Here is a 27,288-nt window from a genome sequence, read left to right on the forward strand (position 1 = left end):
GGAGAATTTTTGGCGTCCCTGGATCTCACCGAGGCCTATCTGCACATCCCCATTCGACAGGACCACCAGAAGTTTCTAAGGTTCAAAGTGCTGGGCCAGCACGAAGGTGATGGTGGTGGTGGCGACAGCCCTGAGACAGGAGGGGTGCACCAAGACCCCCTCCTGTCTCAGGGCTGTCGCCACCACCACCATCTGGATGACTGGCTGATCAGAGCAAAGTCACAGGAGCAGTGTGCTCAGTCAGTACTCCGGGTGAGATCTCTCCTGGGATTGTTGGGCTGGATCATCAATCTACCAAAGAGTCACCTTGTGCCTTCCCAGTCCCTGGAGTACTTGGGCCCCCGATTTGACATGCCGCAGGGCAGTGTTTCTCACTTCCAACAGGGTAGTCAAGATTCAAGCTCAGATAGCTTGCTTGCTTCGACTGCTGGTCCCCAAAGTCTGGTATTATTTACAGGTCCTGGGATCGATGGCATCAACTTTGGAGCTGTTACCTTGGGCGTTTGCTCATACGTGTCTCCTACAGAGAGCATTGTTCTCCCACTGGAGCCCCTATCAGAGCAGTATTTTCTGCCTCTGCCCGTGGAGGCCAGATCCAGTCTGGCCTGGTGGATGACAAGGAGCAATCTGGAGAAGTGGATGCCCCTCGAAGACCCAGATTGGGTGGTGGTTACTACAGATGCCAGTCTTCGGGGCTGGGGTGCGGTGTGCCTGGGCAAGTCAGCGCAGGGTCTCTGGTCGGCGTCAGAACAGTCATGGTCTATCAATCGGTTGGAGACAAGGCCGGTACGCATGGCCCTCGCGATCACATGGTAAGAGTGTTCTTGGACAACGCAACGACGGTGGCCTACATCAATCGCCAGGGGGGAACCAAGAGTCCAGCCATGGCTCTGGAGGCTCAGCTATTGTTCGTGTGGGCAGAGCTCCATATCCAGGGGATCGCTGCTTCTCACGATGCAAGAGTAAACAATATCCAAGCAGACTATCTCAGCCGTCAGCAATTGGATCCAGGGAAGTGGATATTGTCCATGAAAGCCTGGGCTCTCCTCTGTGCCCATTGGGGGACTCCTCAACTGGACCTCATGGCGATGAGTCAACGCCAAGACAGAGAGATTCTTCAGCCACCGGAGGGAGTCTGGGGCGGTGGGCCTCAATGCTCTCAATTGTTCGTGGCCATCCAGAATCCTTCTGTATGTTTTCCCTCCGTGGCCCCTCATAGCGCAGGTACTCAGGAGAATAGAGGCTCATCCAGGTTCCGTGGTGCTAGTTGCGCCGGAGTGGCCAAGGCGCCCATGGTTCACAGATCTGGTTCATCTGGCGGTGGACGAGCCCCTACGTCTAGCCCACTTGCAGGGACTGCTATATTTTCGGATTGGACGGATCACTTCTGACTTGCGGCCTGGCTTTTGAGAGGCAGCGATTATGTTTGAAGGGGTATTCAGAACCAGTGATTGCTACCCTTCTTCAGGCTAGGCATCCGGCTACCTCCCTGGCCTATTCCAGAGTATGGAAAGTGTTTGAGACCTGGTGTGGGCAACAGGGGTTGGATCCTCTGGTTTCTGTGCCGCACATTTTGTTCTTTTTGCAGCAGGGCTTGTCCAAAGGATTGGCTCATAGTTTGCTTACGGTCCAGGTTTTGGCCTTGGGGTGTCTCAGGGGGGAGGTACAGGGCAAGGCTTTGGCTTCCTATCCGGATGTTGTGCGTTTCCTGAGGGGAGTTATCTCTGTCCACTTCTTTGCAACGTGTGTCCGGAATGGAGTCTCAATTTGGTGTTGCAGGCCCTCTGGGAGGATCCTTTTGAACGGCTGGGTCGAGCATCTTTAAAAGTCATTACCTTGAAGACTGTCTTTTTGGTAGCATTTGTTCAGCTAAGAGGATTTCAGAGTTGCAGGCTCACTCTTTCTTGCCGTGATCCATTTCTCCAGATCTCGCCCAACAAGGTTTCTTTACGAATGGTGCCTTAGTTCCTGCCTTTCATGTGAACCAGACTGTGGAGTTACCAGGTTTCCCGGACTGGGCTCAGGATCCTTCTCTGGACAGGGATCTCCATCTTTTGGATGTGCGGCACGCCTTATTGCGTTACTGGAAGGTCATCAACTCCTTCCGTCACTCCGATCATTTATTTGTGATCTTTGGGGGAACAAAAAAGTGAGAAAAAGCGTCTAAGGCCTCCTTAGCTCGCTGCTTGAAAGAGACTATTTCCGCTGCCTATGTTTCCAAGGGCCGTGTTGTGCCGGTGGGGCTTAAGGCCCATTCTTCTCGTGCTCAGGCGGCATTTAGGCAGAGTGTCAACTGGTGTCTCCTCAGGAGATATGTAAGGCCGCGGTTGGTCATCGCGTCATACTTTCACTAAGCATTACCGTTTGGATGTGCGCGACCCAGAGGCAACTCCTTTTGGTGAGAGTATTCTGAGAGCGGGTCTTTCGGGTTCCCGCCCGGTATTGGGGGGCTTTGGTACATCCCACTTGTCTGGAATGATTTGGGTATGTTCAGGAAAGGAAAATTGGTTCTTACCTGCTAATTTTTGTTCCTGTAAATACCACAGATCAGTCCAGAGGCCCACCCTTGGGATCTGTGCCGAAAGACTGCTTGTTCTGCTGCTGGGCCTTCGGGCTCATACAAAGAAAGGCTTTCAAAGTTCTATTGGGATTGTTGACATGTTCTAGAGTTTCAATGTTTATTTAGCTATCCAGTTCACGGGTATCCATCCCAGGGGCTTAGTTTGCCCAGTTGTTACCTTGGCTTGGGTGCAGGTCAATACTGAGGGTCTGCAGGTGGCATTCTTGGATATATGGCGGTGCCCAAAGTTTTGTTCTCTCCCTCCATTTGCTGGTAGGGATGAATAAAACCCACTTGTCTGGTCTGATCTGTGGTATTACAGGAACGAAAATTAGCAGGTAAGAACCAATTTTCCTATCCCTACCTGTCCCTTGGAGATTCTTTGTGTTTATCCCTTGCTTTCTTGAATTCAGATATTGTCCTTAATCAGAATCAGCTTGTAGTAGTCTGTAGTACAATGAGGCTGCCTCCACACCTATCTGTGTCATTTTTTTTCCTCAATATATAATACCCCTGTGCATCTATACTAGCCATCACAGCAGCAGTCCCAGGGGTGACAAAACTCTGGCTTCTTCTGGAACTTGCTCTACGTACATCCTGAGTATACTTGGTTTCACAGTTGTGCAGTTACTGAGATTTGCTCCCTCAGAGGCTTTAAGTACTACCTATGCAGCATTCCTAGCCCTGGCTGAATAGAAGCCAGGCTTGAGAATCAGTTGTATGGTTTTTAAAATTGAAAATGAAAATAATTAGTGATTTTGTTTGTTTCTGAATCCCAGGATATTCATACTTCACGGATTGGAGCTCATGTTCTCCCATGTGGACATCTTCTGCATAGGTAAGGGGAGCTTTGGGGCAACAATTGTTGAGAGAAATTCCAGCAGCCACTCCGTAATAACCTGCAGGTCTGCAGTGGTGAAACTGTTCGTGATATAACATGGAAAAGACTGCAGGAAAAATTTGGTAAATATTACCAAGATTGATTATCCCAGCTACTAGCAATCAAATCATAACGAAATCAGTTTGTTTCTTGAAATGGATATTATGGTGTTTGAATAGTAGATGATATTGTTCGGCTATGGTAACTTGTTTTTTTTAAGTGTAGAATTCCTTTTTAAGTTAAAGTTGGAAACTGCTAACATTCTGTGTGTTTTTTTTAGGAATTGCTATGAGGATATGTTAAAAGAGTGAGTAACATGCATTTGAACTTTTATTGTAAGCGTTTTTGAATTGGCCCTAATTATAAGAGTTGTAGAAATTGACGCACAATATCATAGATTAGGCCTTTTGTATTTGATGAGAATTAGATGTATAGGAGTACCTGGTGTGGATAACCTTACAGTAGATTTTCAGATTTAACCAATAATCTTGTGATATGAATTCATTAGTTTTAGGGAGTACCTACAGACACTTTTGCGAGGTAGTCAATTGATTAGCAGCATTTGGTAAAACAAGGTTTAAAATGGTACAGATATTTCTTTTCTTTCATTGGTTTTGGTTACAGTTTTACAGTGCAAGCACTGTCATGAAAGATAAGCAGAATTTAAACTTTATCTCTAAGCTCAATTTTGCACTCAGGAATTATGCAATGCCAACTAATTAGTCCAGCTGAAAGGTAATTAAGCCAGTGTTCTCACCCTCCAAGGTACTGAACAAGACCAGGGTCACTCCTGCAGTAGGACACTGTCTCAACACAACGGGGTAATCCAGTGAAACTCCTTTTGGTGGATTGCAGATAAAACCCAAAAAGTCTCACAGATGTGTCTGTAAGATATGAAGACAGAAAAAAAAACGGCTAAGATATATTAATTGGCCAAAAGTCTTTCAAGGGCATAATTGGCAAAACAGTTGCTTTCATATTACGGAGCAACTGTGCTGAGTAGCTTGCAGGTTTACAGCAATTAGTTCTGATAACAAAGCTCTCTTGGCAGAGCTTGGAAAATCCATGGAAAAGCCCTTAGCAAAGTCTCTTTTAGATAATGTCCATTCAGTTAATTTTTGACACAGAGTCCCTTTTCTCTGTGTCAAACATTGAATATTCAGTTCCATAAGGTCCAATATTGATCTTGATTAGATGTCACCACCTCCCATAGACTCAGGATTTGGGGGATGCAAATGTTGTAATCTAAATCCCTATACATAGGAATATTCCATACGGGTTAATACAGTTCAGAGAGTCTGTAAACAAAACAGTTGCTAGAACAATACCCATTTTATAGCTGGATACAAACTTTTTACCAAGGACATGTTGGTGTCCAAGGTTTTCTTCTCACATTGGAAAGTGATGACAACTCTCTGATATAAAAAAAAAAAAAAAGTCTTTTCTCCTCTGTGTGAAAAACAGTTTCATATAAAGTTACTAAAATCATCAGATGGCTGCAAACACTATCAGGCCGATACAGTACAGTACGCTCCGATGGAGCGCACTGTTAACCTGTCATTGGGCGTGCGTTTTCCCTTACCCCTTATTCAGTAAGGGGCGGAAAACGCGCGTCCAACCCGCCGAACCTAATAGCACCCTCAACATGCAAATGCATGTTGATGGCCCTATTAGGTATTCGCGCGCGATTCAGAAAGTAAAATGTGCAGCCAAGCCGCACATTTTACTTTCAGAAATTAGTGCTTACCCAAAGGTAGGCGCTAATTTCTTCCGGCACCAGGAAAGTGCACAGAAAAGCAGTAAAAACTGCTTTTCTGTGCACCCTCCGACTTAATATCATGGCGATATTAAGTCCGAGGTCCCGAAGAGTAAAAAAAAAAAAGTTAAAAAAAAGAAAAAAAAATTTGAAGTCGGCCGGCGGCTGTCGGGTCGAAAACTGGATGCTCAATTTTGCCGGCGTCCGGTTTCCGAGCCCATGACTGTCAGCGGGCTCGAGAACCGACGCCGGCAAAATTGAGCGTTGGATGTCAAACCCGCTGACAGCCGCCGCTCCTGTCCAAAAAGGAAGCGCTAGGGACGCACTAGTGTCCCTAGCGCCTCCTTTTGCCCGTTTCTACCTCTGGGCCTCATTTGAATACTGTATCATGTGCACAGGTGAGTGGCCTGTGCGCGCGCCGGGAGAGCAGGCATTCGCCTGCTCTCACGTGGACTTTACTGAATCGGCCTGTATGTTTGTATTGCTTTAGGGCCTGTACTTTTTACTCAGTCTGTGTGCATATTAGTAGGCCTCAAATTCACGATGCACATCCTGTTTAGGGTCACTGGCGTTTACCCTACAGATGGATGTGACAGGCTCTGGGTGCCATATTGTCTTGCCCCCTGAGAAGGTCAGTTGATTAGCTATTTACAGCTACCACCAACAAGAAGAGCAGCTGGCTTTGACTACAGACCTGAGAGACAGCCATACAAAGATGTTGTAAACAGTATAGTTTAAGGCCTTTCCACTTAACTCCATAAAAGGTTTAAATAGACTTGAAATTGCGTCTGGTTGGAAGAATGAATTTTTGCCTAGTATGATTTCATAGTATCAATGTATTCGGAGGCCATATTACCTAAGTAAGTTGACAGCAATTAAGAATTATTGTGTTGCAAATTTTATTGCTGTTTGTGAACCTTTTCTGTGCTGTTTGACTCTGGGTAAAATCTGGATATAGCTACAGGTCTTTTCTGTTTTTCTTTTTCCTTTCTCTTAGCTCGCAGGTCAATCCAGTAAAGTGCGGCTGCGTTTACCCCGCTCCTAACCCGCTTTCTACTCACTTTCCGGCCGCGTTAGCCCTTCCTGCGATCCACAATCCCCTTTAACCTACTCTTACCGCGTCCTTAAATCCCCGGGTAACCCCTTCTGCACGCGGCATGTATATTACATGTAAACGATCGAATTAGCTATTCCCTACCATCCAGTAACGCGCGCCCCGACTATCGCTTTTTTACCCTGCCGTTTTGCCGCGCGTTTAACCTGCTAACTTACCGCCTACCCTTACCCCTGCGTTAGAGGCAGGGGTTAAGGGTAGGTGGTAAACTTTCCCCCAGCCCCTGCTCACCTGCCCTGGCCGCGTCCATGGGTTCTGGTCTCCGGGGCAGCCCCAGTCCTCTCCCCTCCTCCTGAAGCAACAAATGCGAAAAAGCGAAAAAAAAAAAAAAAAAGCGAAAAAAAAAGTTGCAAGAGAGAGAGGGGAGAGAGGACGGGCAATCCTACGCTCGGGATTGCCAGTCCTCTCTCCCCTCCTCCCGAAGCAAGGCGCGAAAAGCAGCCTTGCTCCGGGAGGAGGGGAGAGAGGACTGGCAGTGTAAAGCGACGAAGCAACTTACTTTTTTTGCAGCCCCCCTCCGGAGACGGACATCGGCGAGGACGACCGCGGCTCCCCTGCCTCCAGCTACCCGCGAAGATGGACGCCTGCATGGGCGAAAGCGGCCCCTGTGCATGCAATTGGGCCGCTCAAGGCGTGATGTCACGACGTTTGGCGTCATGGCATGTGACGTCACGTCTTGAGCGGCCCAATTGCTCGCACAGGGGCCGCATTTGCCCGTGCGTCCATCTTCGCGGGCAGCTGGAGGCAGGGGAGCCGCGGACGTCTTCGCAGATGTCCGTCTCCGGAGGGGGCTGCAAAAATAGTAAGTCGCTTCGTCGCTTTACACTGCCAGTCCTCTCTCCCCTCCTCCCGGAGCAAGGCTGCTTTTCGTGCCTTGCTTCAGGAGGAGGGGAGAGAGGGCTGACAATCCCGAGCATCGGAGAACCGTCCACCTCCTGGTACCTGTCATTTCAAATGTCATTTGAAATGACATTTGAAATGACAGATACCAGCATGTCCGTGAAGCATTAGGCCCACGCACCCAGGATACTGTATAGGCGCTGTATAGCGCTCTATACAGTAAAATGGGTTGCACGGGCCTAACGCTTCACGGACGCTTCTTAGACGCAGCTTGCATTTGCAAGCTATTTACATACAGGATTGAGCGATAGGTGAGCTGGACTGTGCATGCGGCAACCACGGGTGCGCCGGGCACTAACGCAGCTCTTCCTACCACTCGTTACTGGATTGACCTGTTTGGTTTGGTATGTGGGGGCTGGGGAATTTTTGTGGTTGGAGACAACAGGATTGGTTATTTCAGGAAAATTGTACCCTGGAGTGTTATTGGGATTAAGTTATCCTCTTTGTATGTGTTTTTATTGTTGCTGTTTCCTGATTCATTAACATTTAAGTTGGGGAAAAAAAGGTTTAAATGGAAACATTTCCTTGTATATGCTGATAGGCAATATTGCCTTCGTGTGGATGGCAGAATATTCCTGTTTGCAATCATAGTTGAGCTCATGTTTTGTGAAATACAGCTTTTTACTCCCATCTGTCTTTTGTTTGGCAAAATTCATATGCACAGACTTTACACTGGAGGAAAGAAAAATAGGAAGAAAATCAATGGTGCAAAAATCCAGATTGTTAAAATGCAGAATTATCTTAAGGGTCACATTCTACTCAGCAATGTTCACATGCTTTATATTTCTTGTTACTGCTAGAATATTTTCCTAAATTATCTTTTGCCAAACCAGCATGCTTGACAAACCAGTGTAGTGTTATGATGGTTTTTCTCAGGAATATATTAGTACATTTTGAAATGACCTGTCTGTGCTGTATGAAAATATCATTTTTGTTGTATTTTCTTCCTCTGAGTAGAGGATATAGGTGTCCATTATGTATGCGCTCTGCCTTGGACATGAGTAGATACTGGCGACAGTTAGATGAGGAAGTGGCACAGACCCCTATGCCCACGGAGTATCAGAACATGACAGTTGAGGTAAATGTTATGCAATTAATTTAAAGTTCCTTTGTATTCATTCTTGTGTGATTTTTCTGTTAGGGTATTGGGCTGGGGTTGTCTCCTGGTGCATGAATAGGAAATGGTGATTAGTTCTCCAGAGTTCATTTTTTCTGATATGTATACCAGACCCTTGGGATGTCAGATTTTTCCTTATTAGTTTAGTAGACTCGTCAGAGTGATAGCATTCTGATTAGTAGTGGCTTATTACCTTGGTGTGCCTTGTCTCAGTACTTTTCTTATAGATCTATGGGTTAGCATATGGCTTGGGAATAGCTGTACAGAGCGGCAGTTGCTACCCTTAAGAAAAATATGGGTGTAACCTGTACGGCATGGCAGATACTACCATATGAAACTTGCTGGGCAGACTGGCTAGACCATTTGGTCCTTTTCTGCCGTTATTACTATGTTATTATGTTACAATATGAAAGTGTTTATCCCAGGACAAGCAGGATGCTAGTCCTCACATATGGGTGATGTCACTGACGGAGCCCTAGTGCGGGAAAACTTTCTGTCAAAGTTTCTAGAAACTTTTGACTGGCCCTGTGAGGCCACTGAGCATGCCCAGCATGCCATGATATTCTCTGCCACAGGGGTCTCTCTTCAGTCTTCATTTTTCTGCGCTGCTGTAGGCATCGCGGGACAGGAGCCGTTGCGAGTCTCTCACAACAATTTCTGACTGAAAAGTCACATATTTTTCTATAACATTCTCTCTCATCGGAGTCTCTCGGGGTTTTCCACCGGCTGATGAGTACCTCGGTCTCATATTTTGCTCTTTGAGTAAAATATATATTTTTTTCTCACGAACTCCCATTCTTTCTTCGACGGCTGTCGACCTAAAAATGGCTACGGGCTTCAAAAAATGCCCTGTATGTAACAGAACAATGTCTATCACCAGCCCACACCTAGAGTGTGTCATGTGTCTAGGTGAAAAACATGATGTTAATAATTGTCCAAAATGCGTGGAGATGACTGTGAAAGGAAGGAAAGCTAGGCAAGAAAAAATGGAACATTTGTTCCACCTACAACTTATTCCATCTCCCTCGATGTCATGGAAGTCGTCTCCGGCCGGAGCTACTAAACGCATCTTACTTAAAACCTCGCCCGGAAGGATCGGGAGATGATCCGTCCCCACCATCGTCCACGGCATCGACAAAGTCTGCCGATCAACATGAAATGAAACATCGACATCGACGTCCGGATCCATTCCCCAGGAAGAATAGACTGCGAAGCGGCCACGGAACCAAGAAACATCGGTTCCTTCGGCACCTGGGCCTCTTCTGCCACAACCATCGATACCAGATCCTCCACAGGGCTCTGTGCAGGATCTGACACCTCAGTCTCTGCCACCGCTTACAACTGCTCTGGTTCCATCAGTTGTAACGCCGGAATTGTCTGACCTCATCAGACAAGCAGTTATATAGGCTTTAAAGAATCAACAAACGACTCCGGCGATCCCGCCGATGCACACAGCATCGATGCCAGTAAATTTACCAATGCTGGTGTCTTGACACCGAGGACAAGCATGGAATTGATAACTGCACCAAGATTCATCACGGCATCAACATCCATTTATGCACAAATATCATCGACCTCTTCGAGGCCGATCTCGATGCCAATACCTTCGACGTCTTCAACACCGTTACAGGCACTTCTAACAACGCCTGCATCGATACGAACCACTATTCCATCGATGCAACCACCATCTGAAGATCCTGAACACCATGATCTGGCATTTTTTCAGTGTCTTTTACAGAGATATCAAGATGTCATCGACAAACTTCCACCAAAAACATTGGAAGATGCTTCTCCATTAATCCCCTCTGATGATCCACAGCCAGGCCCTTCAGGCCTTCATCACCCACTCAGGTCTCCCCCACGATCTCCATATAGAGATGATCCAGATAACTCTTGGGATGATCAGCAGACTGACACATCTTCTGAGGACTTCATGTCTGAGCCTTCACCTCCAGACCAAAGAAAAAAGTCCCCACCAGAAGATTTATCTTTTTCCACCTTCATACAGGACATGGCAGACACCATTCCTTTTAAGCTGACTGCGGAACAAGATACAAGTCAACAAACTTTAGAAGTTCTTCAGTTTGTTGACCCACCAAAGCAAGTATTGGCTATTCCAACACCAGATCTGGAGCACCCATGTTCTGTCTCAGCAGTAAACAAGCGTGTAGACACTACATATTTGGTACAGGCAGCTCCAGGATACCAAAAACCACAGCTACCACATCAATCTGTGGTAGTGGAATCTGCCCAGAAAAAATCTAAGCGTATCCACCCACACTCATCAACCTCACCAGGTAAAGAGCACCGGTTTCTGGGTTCCCTTGGCAGAAAGGTGTATCAAGGCGCCATTCTGAATGCCAGAATCTCTTCTTACCAACTGTATATGACACAGTATCTGAGAAATCTCTGGAAGCAGATGGAAGAATTTGTCACTTCTTTACCTACACATTTTCAGGAGGCAGCACAGGCCATAGTCCATAAAGGCCTAGAAGCCGGAAAATATGAGGTGAGGGCGGCCTATGACAATTTTGAGATGGCTTCAAGAACAGCAGCTGCTGGAATCACCGCTCATAAATGGGCATGGCTTAAGGCCTCGGACCTCAGGCCTGAGGTCCAGGATAAACTTGTTGATTTACCGTGTGTGGGGGACAACTTGTTTGGCGAAAAGGTCCAAGATGCCGTACAACAGCTTAAGGAGCATACAGAGACCTTACGTCAGTTGTCACAGGTTCCACAAGAACCCTCTACACAACCTCTTCGTTGACAACCTAGGAGAGAAACCAGACGCCCATACTACAGGCCAAGGCGATACTACCCAGAAGCCTCTAGGGGTAGGTCAACTAGGCCACAACAGCATTCCCAAGCCAGACAGCCAAGAACTGCTCGCCCGCAACCTCCTCCACAGACAGGCCCAGCTGCGGGTTTTTGAAATGCAAGCCAGAGAACAAGTCCATCTCCTGAATCCTCGACCAGACCTGCCAGTAGGAGGAAGAGTATCCTATTTTCACACACATTGGCTAAGAATAACATCAGACCAATGGGTACTCTCCATAGTCTCTCGAGGTTACAAACTCAATTTCCTCTCAATTCCACCAGAATCTCCACCGAGTTTCTTTCCACAGCAAGAATCTCAACTAATTCATCTACAAACAGAATTATCCATCCTGAGAGCCAGGGCTGTACAGTTAGTGCCCCGGACTCAGCAGGGCAGAGGATTCTACTCCCATTATTTCCTCATTCCAAAGAAAACAGGAGGCCTACGTCCCATCCTAGACCTCAGAAATCTCAACAAATTTCTGAAAAAAGAAAAGTTCAGGATGGTTTCCTTAGGCACCATTCTTCCACTTCTTCAAACAGGAGATTGGCTTTGTTCTCTGGATCTTCAAGATGGTTACGCTCACATTCCAATATACCCTCCTCATCGCAAGTACCTACGCTTCATGGTGGGCCATCAACATTTCCAGTACAGAGTTCTGCCATTCGGACTAGCCTCTGCTCCCAGAGTCTTCGCAAAATGTCTGGCATTAATAGCAGGACACTTGCACAAACAAAGTGTCCATGTCTTTCCATATCTAGACGACTGGCTCAAGAGAAGTCAATCTCAGCAAGGAGCTCTCACTTCTCTCTGTCGAACGATTTTTCTACTTCACTCCATGGGTTTTCTCATCAACTATCAAAAATCCCATCTCACTCCGTCTCACCTACTTCAATTCATAGGTGCAGACTTGAACACTATCCTATCAAGAGCCTTTCTACCCGAAGATCGGGCAAAGACGCTTTCCCTCCTGGCAAAATCCATTTACTCACAGAAACAAGTGACAGCTCATCAGTTTCTAACCTTACTAGGCCACATGGCCTCCACAGTTCACGTCACTCCTATGGCACGGCCCACCATGAGAGTTACCCAATGGACTTTAAGATCACAATGGATCCAAGCCATTCAACCACTACATTATCCAATTCAAGTGACCCACCAACTAAGATTATCTCTACTTTGGTGGGCAAACATGGACAGCTTGCGCAAAGGCCTAACTTTTCAGCAACCAGTCCCACAGTTAACTTTAACTATAGATGCATCCACCTTGGGTTGGGGAGCTCACATAGACAATCTCCAAACCCAAGGGACTTGGACAAACCTCGAAGCAACATTTCAAATAAATTTCCTGGAGCTTCGAGCTACACGTTATGCGCTGCATGCATTCAAGGACTGCCTTTCACACAAGACTGTTCTAATCCAAACGGACAACTCAGTAGCCATGTGGTACATCAACAAACAGGGAGGTACGGGACTCGTATCTCCTTTGTCAAGAAGCTGCACAGATTTGGGCCTGGACCCTAACACACTCAATGTTTCTCCGGGCCACTTATCTGGCAGGCATTCAAAATGTACTAGCGGATCGACTCAGTCGTCTATTCCAACCACACGAATGGTCCCTGGATCCCTCAGTAGCGACCAGGATCTTTCAACGTTGGGATCAACTGACAATAGACCTCTTTGCATCGTGCCTGAATCACAAAGGGGACAAGTTCTGTTCTTTACACAAACAGAAAAATCAGCTAGCCAAGGACGCCTTTGCTCGCCCTTGGAACTCAGGCCTACTATACGCGTATCCTCCAATACCGCTCATAACCAAAAGTCTAGTGAAGTTACAACAGGACAAGGGGTCCATGATACTCATAGCCCCATATTGGCCTCGACAAGTATGGTTTCCCACACTTCTGGACCTCTCAGTCAGGGATCCAATTCGCCTGGGGGTAGCTCCCACTCTCATAACTCAGGATCAGGGTCGGTTGCGCCATCCCAACCTTCAATCCCTATCCCTGACAGCATGGATGTTGAAAGCTTGATTTTACAGCCATTCAATCTTTCATCCAATGTATCTCAAGTACTTCTAGCTTCACGCAAACCTTCCACACGAAAGAACTATTCTTCAAAATGGAAAAGGTTTACTTTGTGGTGTAGGCAAAAGAGTATTTATCCTTTCTCCTGCCCCACAACTTCTCTATTAGATTATTTATGTCATCTTTCAGACTCTGGTCTTCAGACTTCATCTATAAGGGTACACTTAAGTGCAATCTCAGCTTACCATAACAAGCTGGGAGACGCACCTATATCAACACAACCTCTCGTCAGTAGATTTATGAGAGGTTTTTTGTTTTGGTTTTTTTTTTAATTCTTTATTTATTCATTTTCAATACATAAACAAATTCATATTTGCTTATAAAGAAATTCAGTGGGTTCTCAATATCATAAACATATTCCTTTATTCCTAACTAATAATTCTTATTAGAAAAAATGTTTTAAGAAAATAACCCAGTTGGAGTAATTACACACATTTTTTCAATATCAGTTTTCAACAATTAATTCCCACTCCCAGCAGAATATTTAATAAGGAGGAGATATGAAATCTTTTAAGGAAGTTCCACAAAAAGGAAAAACCAAATAAACTCAAATATTGGTGCACACTACAAACAATCCATATCAATCTTACTGGGTTAAGATATTAATTTTCCTGGCATCTATAAATTCTTTTAACTGATCAGACGTAAAAAAACACAAAGCGTTCATCACCCTTTGTCAGGAAACATTTACAAGGAAACAAAATTTTAACTGTGAAGCCCAGCCCTACAGCCTCTTGTCTGAGGTTTAAAAAACCATGACGCCTGGCCTGTGTGGCTGGAGCCAGATCAGGAAATATTTTCACTGCTGCTTCGTGGAAATTTATTGGATATTTCCTAAAATATGATTTCATCACCATGCCAATATCCTTAGTTGTAATAAAAGATACCAGGAGTGTTCCCCGGTTTATCACTTCTAAGGTAGAATCTTCCAAAAATCCTGTCAAATTCCCTGCAAAGGGAACATTATTGGCACTTTCCATGCGTCTTGACGAAGGAAGGAAAAAGCAAGAGTTAATAGATGGAAAATTTCCTTCAGTTATTTCTAGCTTTTCCAGCAAGAATTTCTTTAGAGTAGTGTAGGGAATCTCCCCCACTACTCTAGGAAAATTTGTCAAACGTAGGTTTAAATGTCTGGACTTATTTTCAAGAAATTCCATACGCCTGGATAACACATCACGATTCTTAATCGCCGCTATCTTATACTGCTGAAACTCATTGCCTTTCTCTTCCAAACCATTAACTTTTCCTTTCAGGAAATCGACTTGGTTTTGTTTATCAGCAGATTTTTGAAAACTTTGTGAATTAGATTGTTCCATTTTATCATTCAAAGAATTTATAGCAGTGGCCATCCCAGCCATAAAATCCCATAGAGGTCTAACGTCACCTGTGCAGGCCGTGTTGGAATGGCTAGTAACTCCTTCCTGCTGGTATTTTCTGCATTCATACCTCCTTCCAGCCTTTCACTGGCTTCCGTTGGTCCCGCAGTTCTCTGTCCTTCCACTGGACTCGATGTAGAGGGTCCCGGATCAATACCGTCAGGAATCCGTAAGGGGCTCTCCGGAGTGGTACCGGTTTGAAATGCCGCCAGTTCCCCACTCCTTAACTCCTCACCAGCTCTCTGCATAGGCAGTTGCCTCTCTTCCGGGCTTAGAGACACCTCCCCTGCCGGCGCGAGCAGCTCTTCCATGCCGTCGCGCACATCAGCTTCCTCGGTTCTCTTATGTTGGACTGTTGAGTGCATAAAGCCGGTTATCTCTGGCTGAGAGCTTGTAGAGGGGATCGACACGGACGGGTAAGTCCGTACTTTCCCCTTTCTCTTTGCAGGCATTCTTCCTGGGGAAATAGCAAGAGATTCAAGAGAGCTCCGACTTAAGACTCCGTGCGTGCCGCCATCTTAACTCCTATGAGAGGTTTAAACCACCAATTCGACCACCTGTAACGGAATGGGACCTGAATTTGGTTTTAACAGGACTCATGCGTTCTCCTTTCAAACCCATAGATTCCTGTGATATTAAATTTCTCACATGGAAGACTATCTTCCTCATAGCCATTACATCAGCTAGAACGGTTAGTGAGTTACAAGCACTTGTCACGTACTCGCCCTATACAAAGTTCTTACATGACAGAGTGGTTCTCTGTACACATCCAAAATTCCTCCCCAAGGTAGTTACGGAATTCCACTTGAACCAATCCATGGTTTTACCCACATTCTTTCCAAGGCCTCATTCTCATCAAGGGGAACGTGCCTTACATATCCTGGACTGTAAGCGTGCACTAGCCTTTTACTTAAACCGCACTGCAGTCCACAGAAAATCCACTCAATTAATTGTTTTCTTATGATCCAAACAAACCAGGTAAAGCAGTGGGTAAACATACTCTATCCAACTTGTTAGCAGATTGCACACAGTTTTGCTATGAAAAAGCAGGCCTTCCTCTCCAAGGGCGAGTAAAGGCACATTCAGTAAGAGCAATGTCAACCTCAGTAGCACACTATCGTTCATTGCCAATTCCTGACATATGTAAAGCAGGAACATGACGTTCTCTTCACACCTTTTGCAGCTCATTACTGTTTGGACAAAGGACGACAAGATTCAGCCTATGGACAATCTGTCTTAAAGAACTTGTTTCCAGTTTAATCCCAACTCCTTCTACAACTAACCTGCTGTGATCTTCGGCTGACTCATTTTCACCAACAATACTTCACTGTTGCTTCAATACACAATGACTCAGCCTCTAGCTTGCTAATCTCACATATGTGAGGACTAGCATCCTACTTATCCTGGGATAAAGCAAAATTGCGTACCTTGTAATAGGTGTTTTCCCAGGACAGCAGGATGTAGTCCTCACGAAACCCACCCGCCACCCCGCGGAGTTAGGTCTTATACTTTTATTATTTTATTTTTGCTAAAGCATATTGCTACATACGAGACTGAAGAGAGACCCCTGTGGCAGAGAATATCATGGCATGCTCAGTGGCCTCACAAGGCCAGTCAAAAGTTTCTAGAAACTTAGACAGAAAGTTTTCCCACACTAGGGCTCCTTCAGTGACGTCACCCATATGTGAGGACTACATCCTGCTTTCCTGGGATAACACCTATTACAAGGTAAGCAATTTTGCTTTTGTGAGCTTCTTGGAATCATTGGAGAATTCACAGTTTCTATATTTACTGTTAAGAGCCTCTCCTATAAAGCTTGTTTAAGATGTGTGTAATTAAAAGCAATTTTCTGAAGACAAGCAGGTTCACCAGTCAAATGAGTCATGGTAACCATACATTGGTGCCAAATGAACGGAAATTTCCAGAGCTTTGTGGGTGAGTGAAAGCCTTTCTTTCCTAATGCATAAGCAGTTCCCATACTGCAGTGGCCTAGCCCCTCAGGTCCTCTCTGACATGGCTTCTTTTTGTGGCCTTACAATATTTTTCCAGAATCCTCGTCCCTCCTTTCTGGCTCTTCTTCCAAAACTTGCCCGTTGTTTTTCCCCTAGTATGATTTTTAGTAATTAACCAACAGGCTGATACAGTATTCAGTAAGGGGTAATAATGTGTCGAAAACGCACGTCCAACCCCCCCCCCCCCCCCCGAAACTAATAGCGCCTGCAACATGCAAATGCATGTTGATGGCCCTATTAGTTATTCACGTGCGATACAGAAAGTAAAATGCGCAGCCAAGCCGCACATTTTACTTTCAGAAATTAACGCCTGCCCAAAGGCTGGCGTTAATTTCTGCCGGCGCCGGGGAAGTGTACAGAAAAGCAGAAAAAACAGCTTTTCTGTACACCCTTCGACTTAATATCATAGCAATATTAAGTCGGAGGCCCCAAAATTTAAAAAAAAAATTAAAAATTAAAAATCGGCCTGCGGGTCGGAAGACGGGCGCTCAATTATGCCGGCGTCCGTTTTCCGAACCCGTGACTGTCAGTGGGTTTGAGAACCAACGCCGGCAAATCTGCTGACAGCCGCCGCTCGTCAAAAAGGAGGCGCTAGGGACGCGCTAGTGTTCCTAGCGCCTCCTTTTACCGCGGGCCCTAATTTGCATAGGCCACCCTCCTGAATCGCACGCCCAGGAGAGTGGCCTGTGCGCACGCTGGGAGAGCGGGCGCTCATCAGCTCTCCTGCGCGTTTTTCTGTATCGGCCTGCAAGTTTTATTTTCAGTACCTTTGCCTGCTGTTCCCATGTCTATATCCAAATGGACTGTGCTGACAGGCCATCCACATCCAGTTCAACGTTTTTTCTCCTTGAATTGCCCTTCTTCAAACAATGCAAACATTTTCTTAATTTTCATTTCACATCAATAGTTTTCCTCAGCATGTTTGAAAAAAAAGCCAGTGACTTCAAGTTCCATCCTATTTGTAACCAAAAGATGGCCACTGATAATCATTGCAAGGTTTGCTCTAAATATTAGGGATAAGGTCACAATAACTCTCTGATTGTGGTGCTAACATGTCAGCCATAGTTAGGGTTTTGTTAAGGCCCGGAAGAAGTAGCCAGCATCCCAGTTTCTGTTCTAGAAGACATTCCTAAAAGAGGGATGTTGAGGTTTTTCATAAACTATTGGCTCATTGTAATTTTGGGCAGTCAAGTATGCCAGATTGTGGAAGATGTTTACAGATTGAAAATCCCTTCAAATATTCCTTCCAAAAGAGCATTCAGACTCATTTAGCACCAGGACTTGCTCAGGTTGGAAATCTTGCATTTGCAGTCAAACCTGTCCTTGCTTTAGGAGAGAGTGTGAATTTTATGCTAGGTACTTCCTGATTCCCAAAACGATTGAAGAATTCTGAGTCCCCATAGACCTAACGGCCTTAAACAGGTTCCTAAAAATTGAAAAGTTCAAGATGGTTATCCTGTGACCCATTATTCTCCTCTTAAACAACAAGGAAGACTGGCTATATTCTGTGAATCTAAAGGAGGCTTACACCAATTTAGAGAGAGATCTGTCATGGGAAGTACCTCAGATTTCTAGAAGGATATAGCCTTTTGACCTAACCTCCACACCATGGTTTTCACAAACTGTCTTTCAGTCATTGTAGAATTTCTGCACAAACTGGGATTTAATGTGTTTCCCCATGTAGATGATTGGCTGACCAAGATCACATCTTGTTCGTGGGCAGACAAATCCAGGCAGATTACCATCTAGTTGCTATAACATAAGAACATAAGATATGCCATACTGGGTCAGACCTAAGGTCCATCAAGCCCGGTATCCTGTCTGCCACAGTGGCCAATCCAAGTTACATGTACCTGGCAAGTACCCACACATTAAATAGACCCCATGCTACTAATGCTGGCAACAAGCAGTGGGTATTTTCTATTTATTAATAGCAGTTTATGGACTTCTCCAGCAAACGTATCCAAACTTTTTGTAAACCCAGCTTCACTAGCTGCCTTAACCACATCCTCTGGCAATGAATGTTTTTTGCAAACTGTGGTTTAATCAACAATTCCCTCCCGTTCAGACTTAGTCCAACAACTAAATTTGAATTTATAGAGGCTGATAAATTTGACCCAGGCTTTGGCTTATCCACCCATCAACAGGGCTGACAACATGGCTGCAGTGGGATGAATAATTCAGAGTCTGCAGACATCAGCTTGGTCCATGTTTATAATGTTGGGCTTTATGGCTTTCATAGTTTATATAACTCTCATGGCACAACTCCATATGAGACAAGCCCAATGGACCCTAAATTCCTAGTGGAACCAAGTCATTCAAGTGCTTCAGGAGGTTATCTGGGTTACAGAAGAGCTTGGAGACTCCTTATCTTGGTGGTTTTCCCTTTCCAATTTGCTGTTTGCGTTTTACTGTTTCAAATATCTGCTTTCCAAATGGTCCTAACCAGAAACACACCTAAGTTGGGCTGGGGAGTTCACCCAAAGGAGCTTCACACCCAGGCCCTCTGATTCCCTCCCACCCCCGGAAACACTGCAAATCAACCTTTTGGAGATAAAAGATAGTAATGAATTCTCGAAAGGGAATGTCCTAGGTACACTTCTATAACTCCTGTACTACATTCATTACATTTGCTCCCAACTGCTGCACACCTCACTGTCTGTTTCCCCAGGTTACCAACCGTTTGCGGCCCTCTTTTCTCTCCCTATGTCTATCACACTCGGTCCGCCCCACGATGCCCGTGGGTGTCCTTACTGCAATCGTCTATCGGGGCTAGAGGGATCGGGGTGTCCACGGTTCCCATCAATGCTGTCTAGGTCGCCATCGATGCCCCCATCGATCCCATTGGGGCAGCCATCGATGCTGTCAATGCCACCATCAATGTCTGTGCTGTCGACACCTCCGTCAAGGCTGCCCTCTATGCCATCGACGCCGCCATCGATGCCTCAGTGCCCTCGACTAACAAAAGTGCTCCATACCTCGGGATCTCAACCAGAGCCCCCGTGTAATCCTTGGGCGAAAAACAATGCCAGGAGCAGTAGAGGCATGGTGACCGTCCATCACCGATGCCATCCAGGACAGCGATGGCATCTTCCTCGGTGCTGGAGAATGACTGGGCTGAGCACCATGGGAATCATCATCACCAGCACGGTGACCATCCGTCACCGACACCATCCACGACATTGGCATCTTCCTCTGTGCTGGAGAATGACCAGGCTGAGCACCGAGGGAAACATAGTCACCACCACAGTAACCGTCCGTCACCGACGCCATCCTGGACATCAGTGGCAGCTTCCTAGGTGCTGGAAAATGACTGGGCTGAGCACTGAGGGAAACATAGTCGCCGGCACTGCCAGGGTTTCGCGTTTGGTGCCGGCACCGATACTGCATTGGATTCGATGTCCATCGGGCCAGGGTACAAGAGTCTCCATGCTCCTCTGCAACTGAGGCACCGAGGCATTCCCCACCAACACCGGTGCTGGGTACTGAGCCACCACAGATCCATGTGGAAGTGCCAGTAACGCCTAGCCTGCCTCCCCCTGTAGTTGTTACCTATACCAACTTCCAGGGAGGAGCTGGATGTCCTCGTCCGCCAGGCTGTCCTAGATGCCTTCCAGAGTCTACAATCTCAAACCATGCCGGCCCCCATACCGGCACCAACACCTGAGCCATCAATATTCGCACCATTGCGGCACCACCTCGCTGCCCTCATCAGTACCCTACTAACGACAGCCTAAGTCATCAACGCCAATTCATTCTTCTGAGCCTCCACGGCCCCTATACCTATCCTGGGATCCTCGGGCGATGGGGACTCTAATCCTGCTTCGGCACCGATCCCATCAACACCTAAACCAACCTCCTCTCTGAGCCTTCTCCACCAGAAGAGTGGAGTTGATTCCTGCAAATGACATCTCCTTTGCCACTTTTGTAAAGGAAATGTCTGAAACCATCCCTTTCGACCTGGTCACTAAAGAGGACCAGAAGTTTTCGGGAGGGTTTAGGTCGTAAAATCTTCTGAGGATCTATGTTGGTGTCGCACATTGCTGTTTACCAGCTATGTTCGACACAACACCAAGGGAACCTTACTGCCATCAACATGAAGTTCGAACAACATGTGATTGCTTCAAAACGTCCTCCCGTTGCCAGCAACAAGACTCAATGCTAGATGGTGAACCTGGCTTACGACCCCTGATTTACGGCCCGACGTCCAAGATAAACTACCTGATCTGCCATGCACTGCAGATTTATTTATTTATTTATTTAAAACTTTTTCTATACCGTCGTTAAGGTGGGCACAGTCACAACGGTTTACAGTAAGGCACAAAAGAAATGCTATTAACCTCTATCAGTTTACATAGGTGCCATGATGTTCGGTAACATAGTTTTAATCAACGTTAGTTGTTAAATGAGAGTGAACACTATCATGTCCTGTTTGATTCTATAGCAGTTTGAGTCAAGGACTCATTCAATAAGTAACTTATCCTTTACTGATGAATTCTATTAAAAACAAAAATATACACCCTTAGTGATTTCTGTTTCCGTGGGTGTTTTGTCCCTTGCACTTACCTGGTTTAAACCTTGCATTTCCCTGGATTCTGTTCTCCCTTCTCTTTTTGAAAGGCTTGTTTGAATAGCCAAGTTTTAAGATTTTTTCTGAAAGTTTTGTTTTCTCTTTGTAGTCTTAATTCCAATGGCATGGAGTTCCATAATATGGGTCCTGCTAAGGATAATGCCCTTTCTCTTCGTGCACAAGATCCAGCAGACAGTACCTCAATTGCAAGACCACCGCGAGACCCTGCGACAGCTCTCTACGGTTCTTGCAAATCCTCCTTCCTCAGCTAGAAAACCAGTGAAGAGGGATGCTAGAAGGACCTTTTACCGTTCACACGAGTATTATCCATCTCCCACGTGAGACCAACCAGTCCATTTCAAAAAGCATGTACACGTCAACAACTGATATCCAGATCACACCAGCTCTGCCAGTCGGGCAGGCTTCTGGATTTTGATACCTTGCCAGAGAACAGAACGGTCCATTATACTGAGGACCAGGACTTGGGACACCGTTCTCCAGACATGCCGAGGCAGAGGATTTTAATCCCACTATTTCCTACTTCCAAGGAAAACAGGCGACCTCCGCCCATCCTCGACCTCAGAAATCTCAACAGATTTCTTCAGAAAGAAAAATTCAGTATGGTGTCTCTTGGCACCATGCTTCCCTTACTGCAACAAGGAAGTTGACTCTATTCTCTGGACCTTCAATACGCTTCATATTGAGTCAACAGCATTTTCAATACCAAGTTCTGCCATTCGAACTAGCTTAGACACTTCTTGTATTACACCAAATGCCTAGCAGTGATTGCCGCTCATCTACGAAAAAACAGCATTCACATGTTTCCTTACCTGGACAACTGCCTAATAAGGAGTCAATCCAAACAAGGAGCTCTAAATTCTCTAAGACTCACTATAAATCTACTAAATTTGCTGGGATTTCTGATCAACTACCATAAATCCCATATGGATCCATCTCATCTCCTTGCCTCCATCGGACCAGATATGGGCACTACAGTCCAAAAGGCCTTCCTGCCCAACAACTGCGCAGACATCCTATCAAACTGTCCACATCTCTGCGCACATGCAAAATAGCCTCAGCCCATCAATTCTTCCCATTGCTGGGTGACATGGCTTCCATGGTTTACATCACTCCTATGGCCAGACTAGCCATGGGAAAAACTCAGTGGACTTTAAAATTTCAGTGGCTCTAAGCCGTTTAACCACTTTTGTCCCTGATCCATGTCACCGATCCAGTAACCAGTTCCTCAGATGACCTTGGCCACGATCGCATCCAACTTGGGTTGGGGAGCTTGTATTAACAACCTCCAAACCCAAAATGTGTAGACTCCGTTCGATGAACAGTCTCAGATCAACTTCCTGGAGCTTCGAGCCATACGTTATGCCCTTTATGCCTTCAAACACTGCCTCTTACACAAAACTGTGTGGATACAGACAAACAACATAGTGGCAATGTGGTACTCGAACAAGCAGAGCCGCCAAGCTCTTATCGGCTCTACTAGGAAGCTGCGCAGATCTGGGCCTGGGCCCTTGCACACTGCATGCATCTCTGGGCCACTTATCTAACAGGCATACTGAACATACTAGCAGACCATCTCAATCGATGTCTTCATCCCCACGAGGGGTCTCTGAACCCATGTGTAGTGAGCAAAATCTTCTAGCACTGAGGTCAACCAACCATCGACCTCTTTGCATCCGAATTGAACCACAAAGTGGACAGATTCTGCTCCCTACACAGGCAACGAAACACGTTAGCCATGGACGCCTTTGCTCACCCCTGGAACAAAGGCCTCCTACATAAGTCTCCTCCGATACCACTCATAGCCAAAAAACTCTCGTGAAGCTACAGCAGGACAGGGGTTTAATGATTCTCATACCCTCGTACTAGCCTCGACAAGTGTGCTTCCCCATACTCCTTGACCTAGCAATCCAGGAACCAATTCGCCTGTCCACAGCTCAATCTCATAACACAGAATCACGGCAATTTATACCATCCGAACCTTCAGATCTTTTCACTAATGTTTTTCAGGTACTTGTAGCTTCACGAAAACCTTCCACACGTAAATCTTACCATTCGAAATGGACAGGATTTACCAAATGGTGTACACAAAAAGGTATTGGCCCGTTTTCCTGCCCCACTCCATCTTTATTAGGCTATATAGGGTACCTTTTGGATTCTGGTCTCCAGACATCCTCTGCACAGATACACCTCAGTGCCATTTCAGCGTACCACCAGGGAGTAGGGGATGCCCTGATAACTGCTCAACCCCTTATGAGTCACCGCGTTATGATGGGTTTTCTACAACTTAAGCCTCCTCTATGATCGGTTACGGAATGGGACCTAAATGTAGTACTCACAAGGCTCATGCGTTACCCGTTTGAGCCTATGCATTCCTATGACATTAAAAATTCTAACATGGGAAATTCTTTCCTTCGTAGCCGTTACATCTGCTAAAAGGGTCAGTGAGTTACAAGTCCTTGTTGCATACTCACCTTACACTAGGTTCCTCCGTGACCGAGTGGTCCTCCGTATTCACCCTAAATTTCTTCCTCAGGTGGACACCGACTCTCCCCTTACTCAGTCTGTAGTCTGCCCACTCTTTTCCCAAGGCCTCACTTTCACCAGGGCGAGAGGGTTTTCGCACACCTTGGACTGTAAGTGTGCACTTGCATTCTATCTAGACCACACTGCACTCCATAGAAAATACACCTAGCTCTTTCCTTCTTTAACAAAGACGAGCTGCGAGTTCCAATGGGCACACAAACTCTCTCCATCTGACTAGCTGACTGTATCGAATTCTGCTATGAAAAAGCAGGCCTCCCTCTCCAGGGGTGAGTGAAGGCACGTTCTGTAACGGACATGACAACATCAGTACCACGCTATCGTTCAGTACCAATTGCCGACATTTCCTAGGCTGCGACTTGTAGCTTTCTTCACACATTCACATCCCCCTACTGCTTAGATATGGAAGTCTGTCAAGACTCTGCCTTTGGCCAACCTGTCTTGAAATGCTTTCTTCCACTATAATCCCCAACTCCTTCCACAGCCACCTGCTGTGGGAGAAGTCAGGCTGCCTCATCATTGCCAATAGCGCCCCAATTATTGTGCCTGCGCACCAGTAGTCTGCTGTTGGCCTATTGTAATACGAGTCAGCCTGTAGCTTGCTAATCACCCATATGTGAGGACTACCATCCTGCTTGTCCTTGGAGAAAGCAGAGTTGCTTACCTGTAACAGGTGTTCTCCCAGGACAGCAGGATGTTAGTCCTCACGAAACCCACCCGCCACCCCATGGAGTTGGGTCTACATACGTTTTATTTTATTTTTCGCTCGCACTTTTTGCTACAAACGAGACTGAAGGGAGACCCCAGTGGACACAGGGATTATAGCATGCTGGGCATGCTCAGTGTGCCAGTGCCAGTCAAAGCTTTCTAGAAACTTTAACAGAAAAGTTTTCCGTGATAGGGCTCCGTCCAGTGATGTCACCCATATGTGAGGACTACATCCTGCTGTCCTGGGAGAACACCTGTTACAGGTAAGCCACTCTGCTTTCTATTGAACAAGGGCATAGTGTGTGTTTTTCCACCAATACCACTAATTGTGAAAATAATTTAAAAACTAAGGAAGGACAAAGGGACAATGATTCTTATAGCCCCTTATCAGCCACAACAGAGTTGGTTCCTAGAGCTGCCCAAGTTAGTAACAGGCCCACCAATAAAATTACCCAACATATAAAACCTGCTAAGTCAATTTGAGGGAACAATCTTTCATCTGAATCTTCAGTCTCTAACATTAACAGAATGAATATTGAAAACAACATAATCCAGCAGTTACAACTACTACAAAGAGTAAATGAGATCCTACTAGCATTGAGAAAACCAACAAGAAAATCTTACAATACCAAATGGCAAAGATTTTCAAAGAGAAGTAAATTTCAAAGAACAAACCCATTTATCTGTTCAATTTTTATTTATTTTATTTAATTTAAAATCTTTTTTAGCCCATGCCTTCCAAGGTTTGGGGCAGAGTACATAAAAATATGCATAAAAGCTAGACATAAAAACTAAAAGAAAATAATAAACCTTCATGTAATAAGCAGACTACATGTGAATCAAAAATGATAAAAGAAGGTTCTACATGGAGAAAGGGTCAGAGATCTTTGACGGAGGAATACCAGGACTAGTAATAAGATCCTTGAAAGTGAGATTAAATAAAGTTTTATAAGTGCTTTTTTGAATGCTTTCTTATCAGTAGCCCTACCAAGCTCTAGTGTATTCCACAATGAAGGGCCAGCTTTCTCTTGTGCTGTCTATGCATGCACTTTAGGAGAGAGAATGTCCAGGCAATGGTGACTCCAAGATCATAAATTACAAGTGGGTGTATAGAATTTCAAGGCAAAGTTGACCCAAGGAGAGTTTGTTCTGTAAGAGATTGTGTTATGATAGCCACTATATACTGATCACAAAATTGGATAGGTGACCAGTGTAATGAAAATAAAACAGGTGTGTTATGATCTCTAATGGGTGTGCTAGTTAGTATTTCTAGCTGGTGAGTTTTGAATAATTTCGAGATTATTCAGTACTTGATTCACTTCATGGATTCTGGGTTAAAATCAATTTCAATAAGGGTGCATGTCAGCGCAGTAGCAGCCTATCACTACCATATAGAAGGAAAACCAATCTCCTAGTCATGGCAAGATTTATAAAAAACTTTTATACTTAAAACCTCCAACAAAATCTGTAACACCCCAATGGGCCGATTTTAATTTTTTTTTTGGGGGGGGGGCCTCTGACTTAATATCGCTATGATATTGTCGGAGGGTGTACAGAAAAGCAGTTTTTTTCTGCTTTTCTGTACACTTCCCCAGCACTGGCAGAAATTAACACCTACCTTTGGGTGGCGTGCACAGGCCACCCACAGGCCACAGGCGTGCACAGGCCACCCACATTTTGCTTTCTGGATTGCGCAGGAATAACTAATAGGGCCATCAACATGCATTTGCATGTTGCGGGCGTTATTAGTTTCGGGGGGGGGGGGGGGGGGGGTTGGCCGTGCGATTTTGACGTGCTATTTCCGCTTACTGAATAAAGGGTAAAGCTAGCACGTCAAACACGCGGCCAAACCCGGGCTAACAGTGCACTCCACCGGAGCGCACTCTACTGTATTGGCTTATAAGCTAGGAGAGAAGAAAGACCTGACTTGGTTCTGTCAGATATCATCATCCATCTTGTGGGGCTGTTTGTTCTGATGTCCATGGAGAACACCTGTTACAAGTAAGCAACTTTCCTATACTTGTAACAGATGTTCTCTGAAAACAGCAATTCACCAGTTACATACACCCTCCCACTTCTGCATCAAAGGTTTTCTCCCTGCCTGCTCTCCCCAGTCAAAGCTAAGTAAGTAGAAGTGAAGGGAGCTGTGGGGCTGCTGCATATGAGCGGAAAAATACTTATGCCTTTCCAGAAAGCTCTGGAAGGTTATACTTTTGATGCAGATCCTTGGTCCCATGATCCACTTGTATATTGGTGAACTGTCTTCAGAGAACACATGTTATAGATAAGCAACCGCCATCGATTTAGATCTCATGTCCCTCTTATTTTGTGACATGTCCACTTTGGGTTTTAAGTGGTGCCTCAGGTGTACAAAGACCATGCCTGTCATGGACCCCCATGATAGAAGTGTCTTCTGCCTTGGGACCTCGTACGATATCCGGGGTTCCAGCAGGGATGCAAGGAAAACTTCGAAGGGATGTAATATCTGGCTCAACAAGATGAAGTGCCTCTTCGGGCCGGAGAAGACTGATGCATCGGCATCGAAGGCATAGACATCAAGGGACAGACATCAAGGGACCTCAATGGACACCGAGCCATCGACATAGGCAGGGCCATTGGTTCTGTTGAGGTCATTGGATGAGAGGGATACCAGAGATTGGCCATCGTCGGGCCCTTCTAGGTCGAGTATGTCGGGTTCATTGGTCTCACCACTGGGGAAAGACTGAGCTGAGCATCAAGGGGGAAGCCAAGGAAGCACTGGCATCTGTCCCCATCGATGCATGGTGCCGGGCACAGGAATGCAACCAGCTTCCACTGTGTTGCTCTTG

The 27,288-nt window shown here is 45.7% G+C and overlaps 1 protein-coding gene across 1 annotated transcript in view; it reads left to right on the forward strand.

Annotated features, from left to right (window-relative positions):
• The window catches only part of RCHY1 (ring finger and CHY zinc finger domain containing 1), a 92,700-nt gene that overhangs the window by 56,123 nt on the left and 9,289 nt on the right, over window positions 1–27,288 (forward strand). The window contains exons 6-8 of the mRNA XM_029598378.1: window positions 3,340–3,398; window positions 3,721–3,747; window positions 8,168–8,288. Of these exons, the coding sequence (XP_029454238.1) occupies window positions 3,340–3,398; window positions 3,721–3,747; window positions 8,168–8,288 (207 nt within the window). The remainder of the gene's footprint in view (window positions 1–3,339; window positions 3,399–3,720; window positions 3,748–8,167; window positions 8,289–27,288) is intronic.

Source organism: Rhinatrema bivittatum, chromosome 1 (genome assembly GCF_901001135.1).
Source record: "Rhinatrema bivittatum chromosome 1, aRhiBiv1.1, whole genome shotgun sequence".
Lineage (NCBI taxonomy): Eukaryota > Metazoa > Chordata > Amphibia > Gymnophiona > Rhinatrematidae > Rhinatrema > Rhinatrema bivittatum.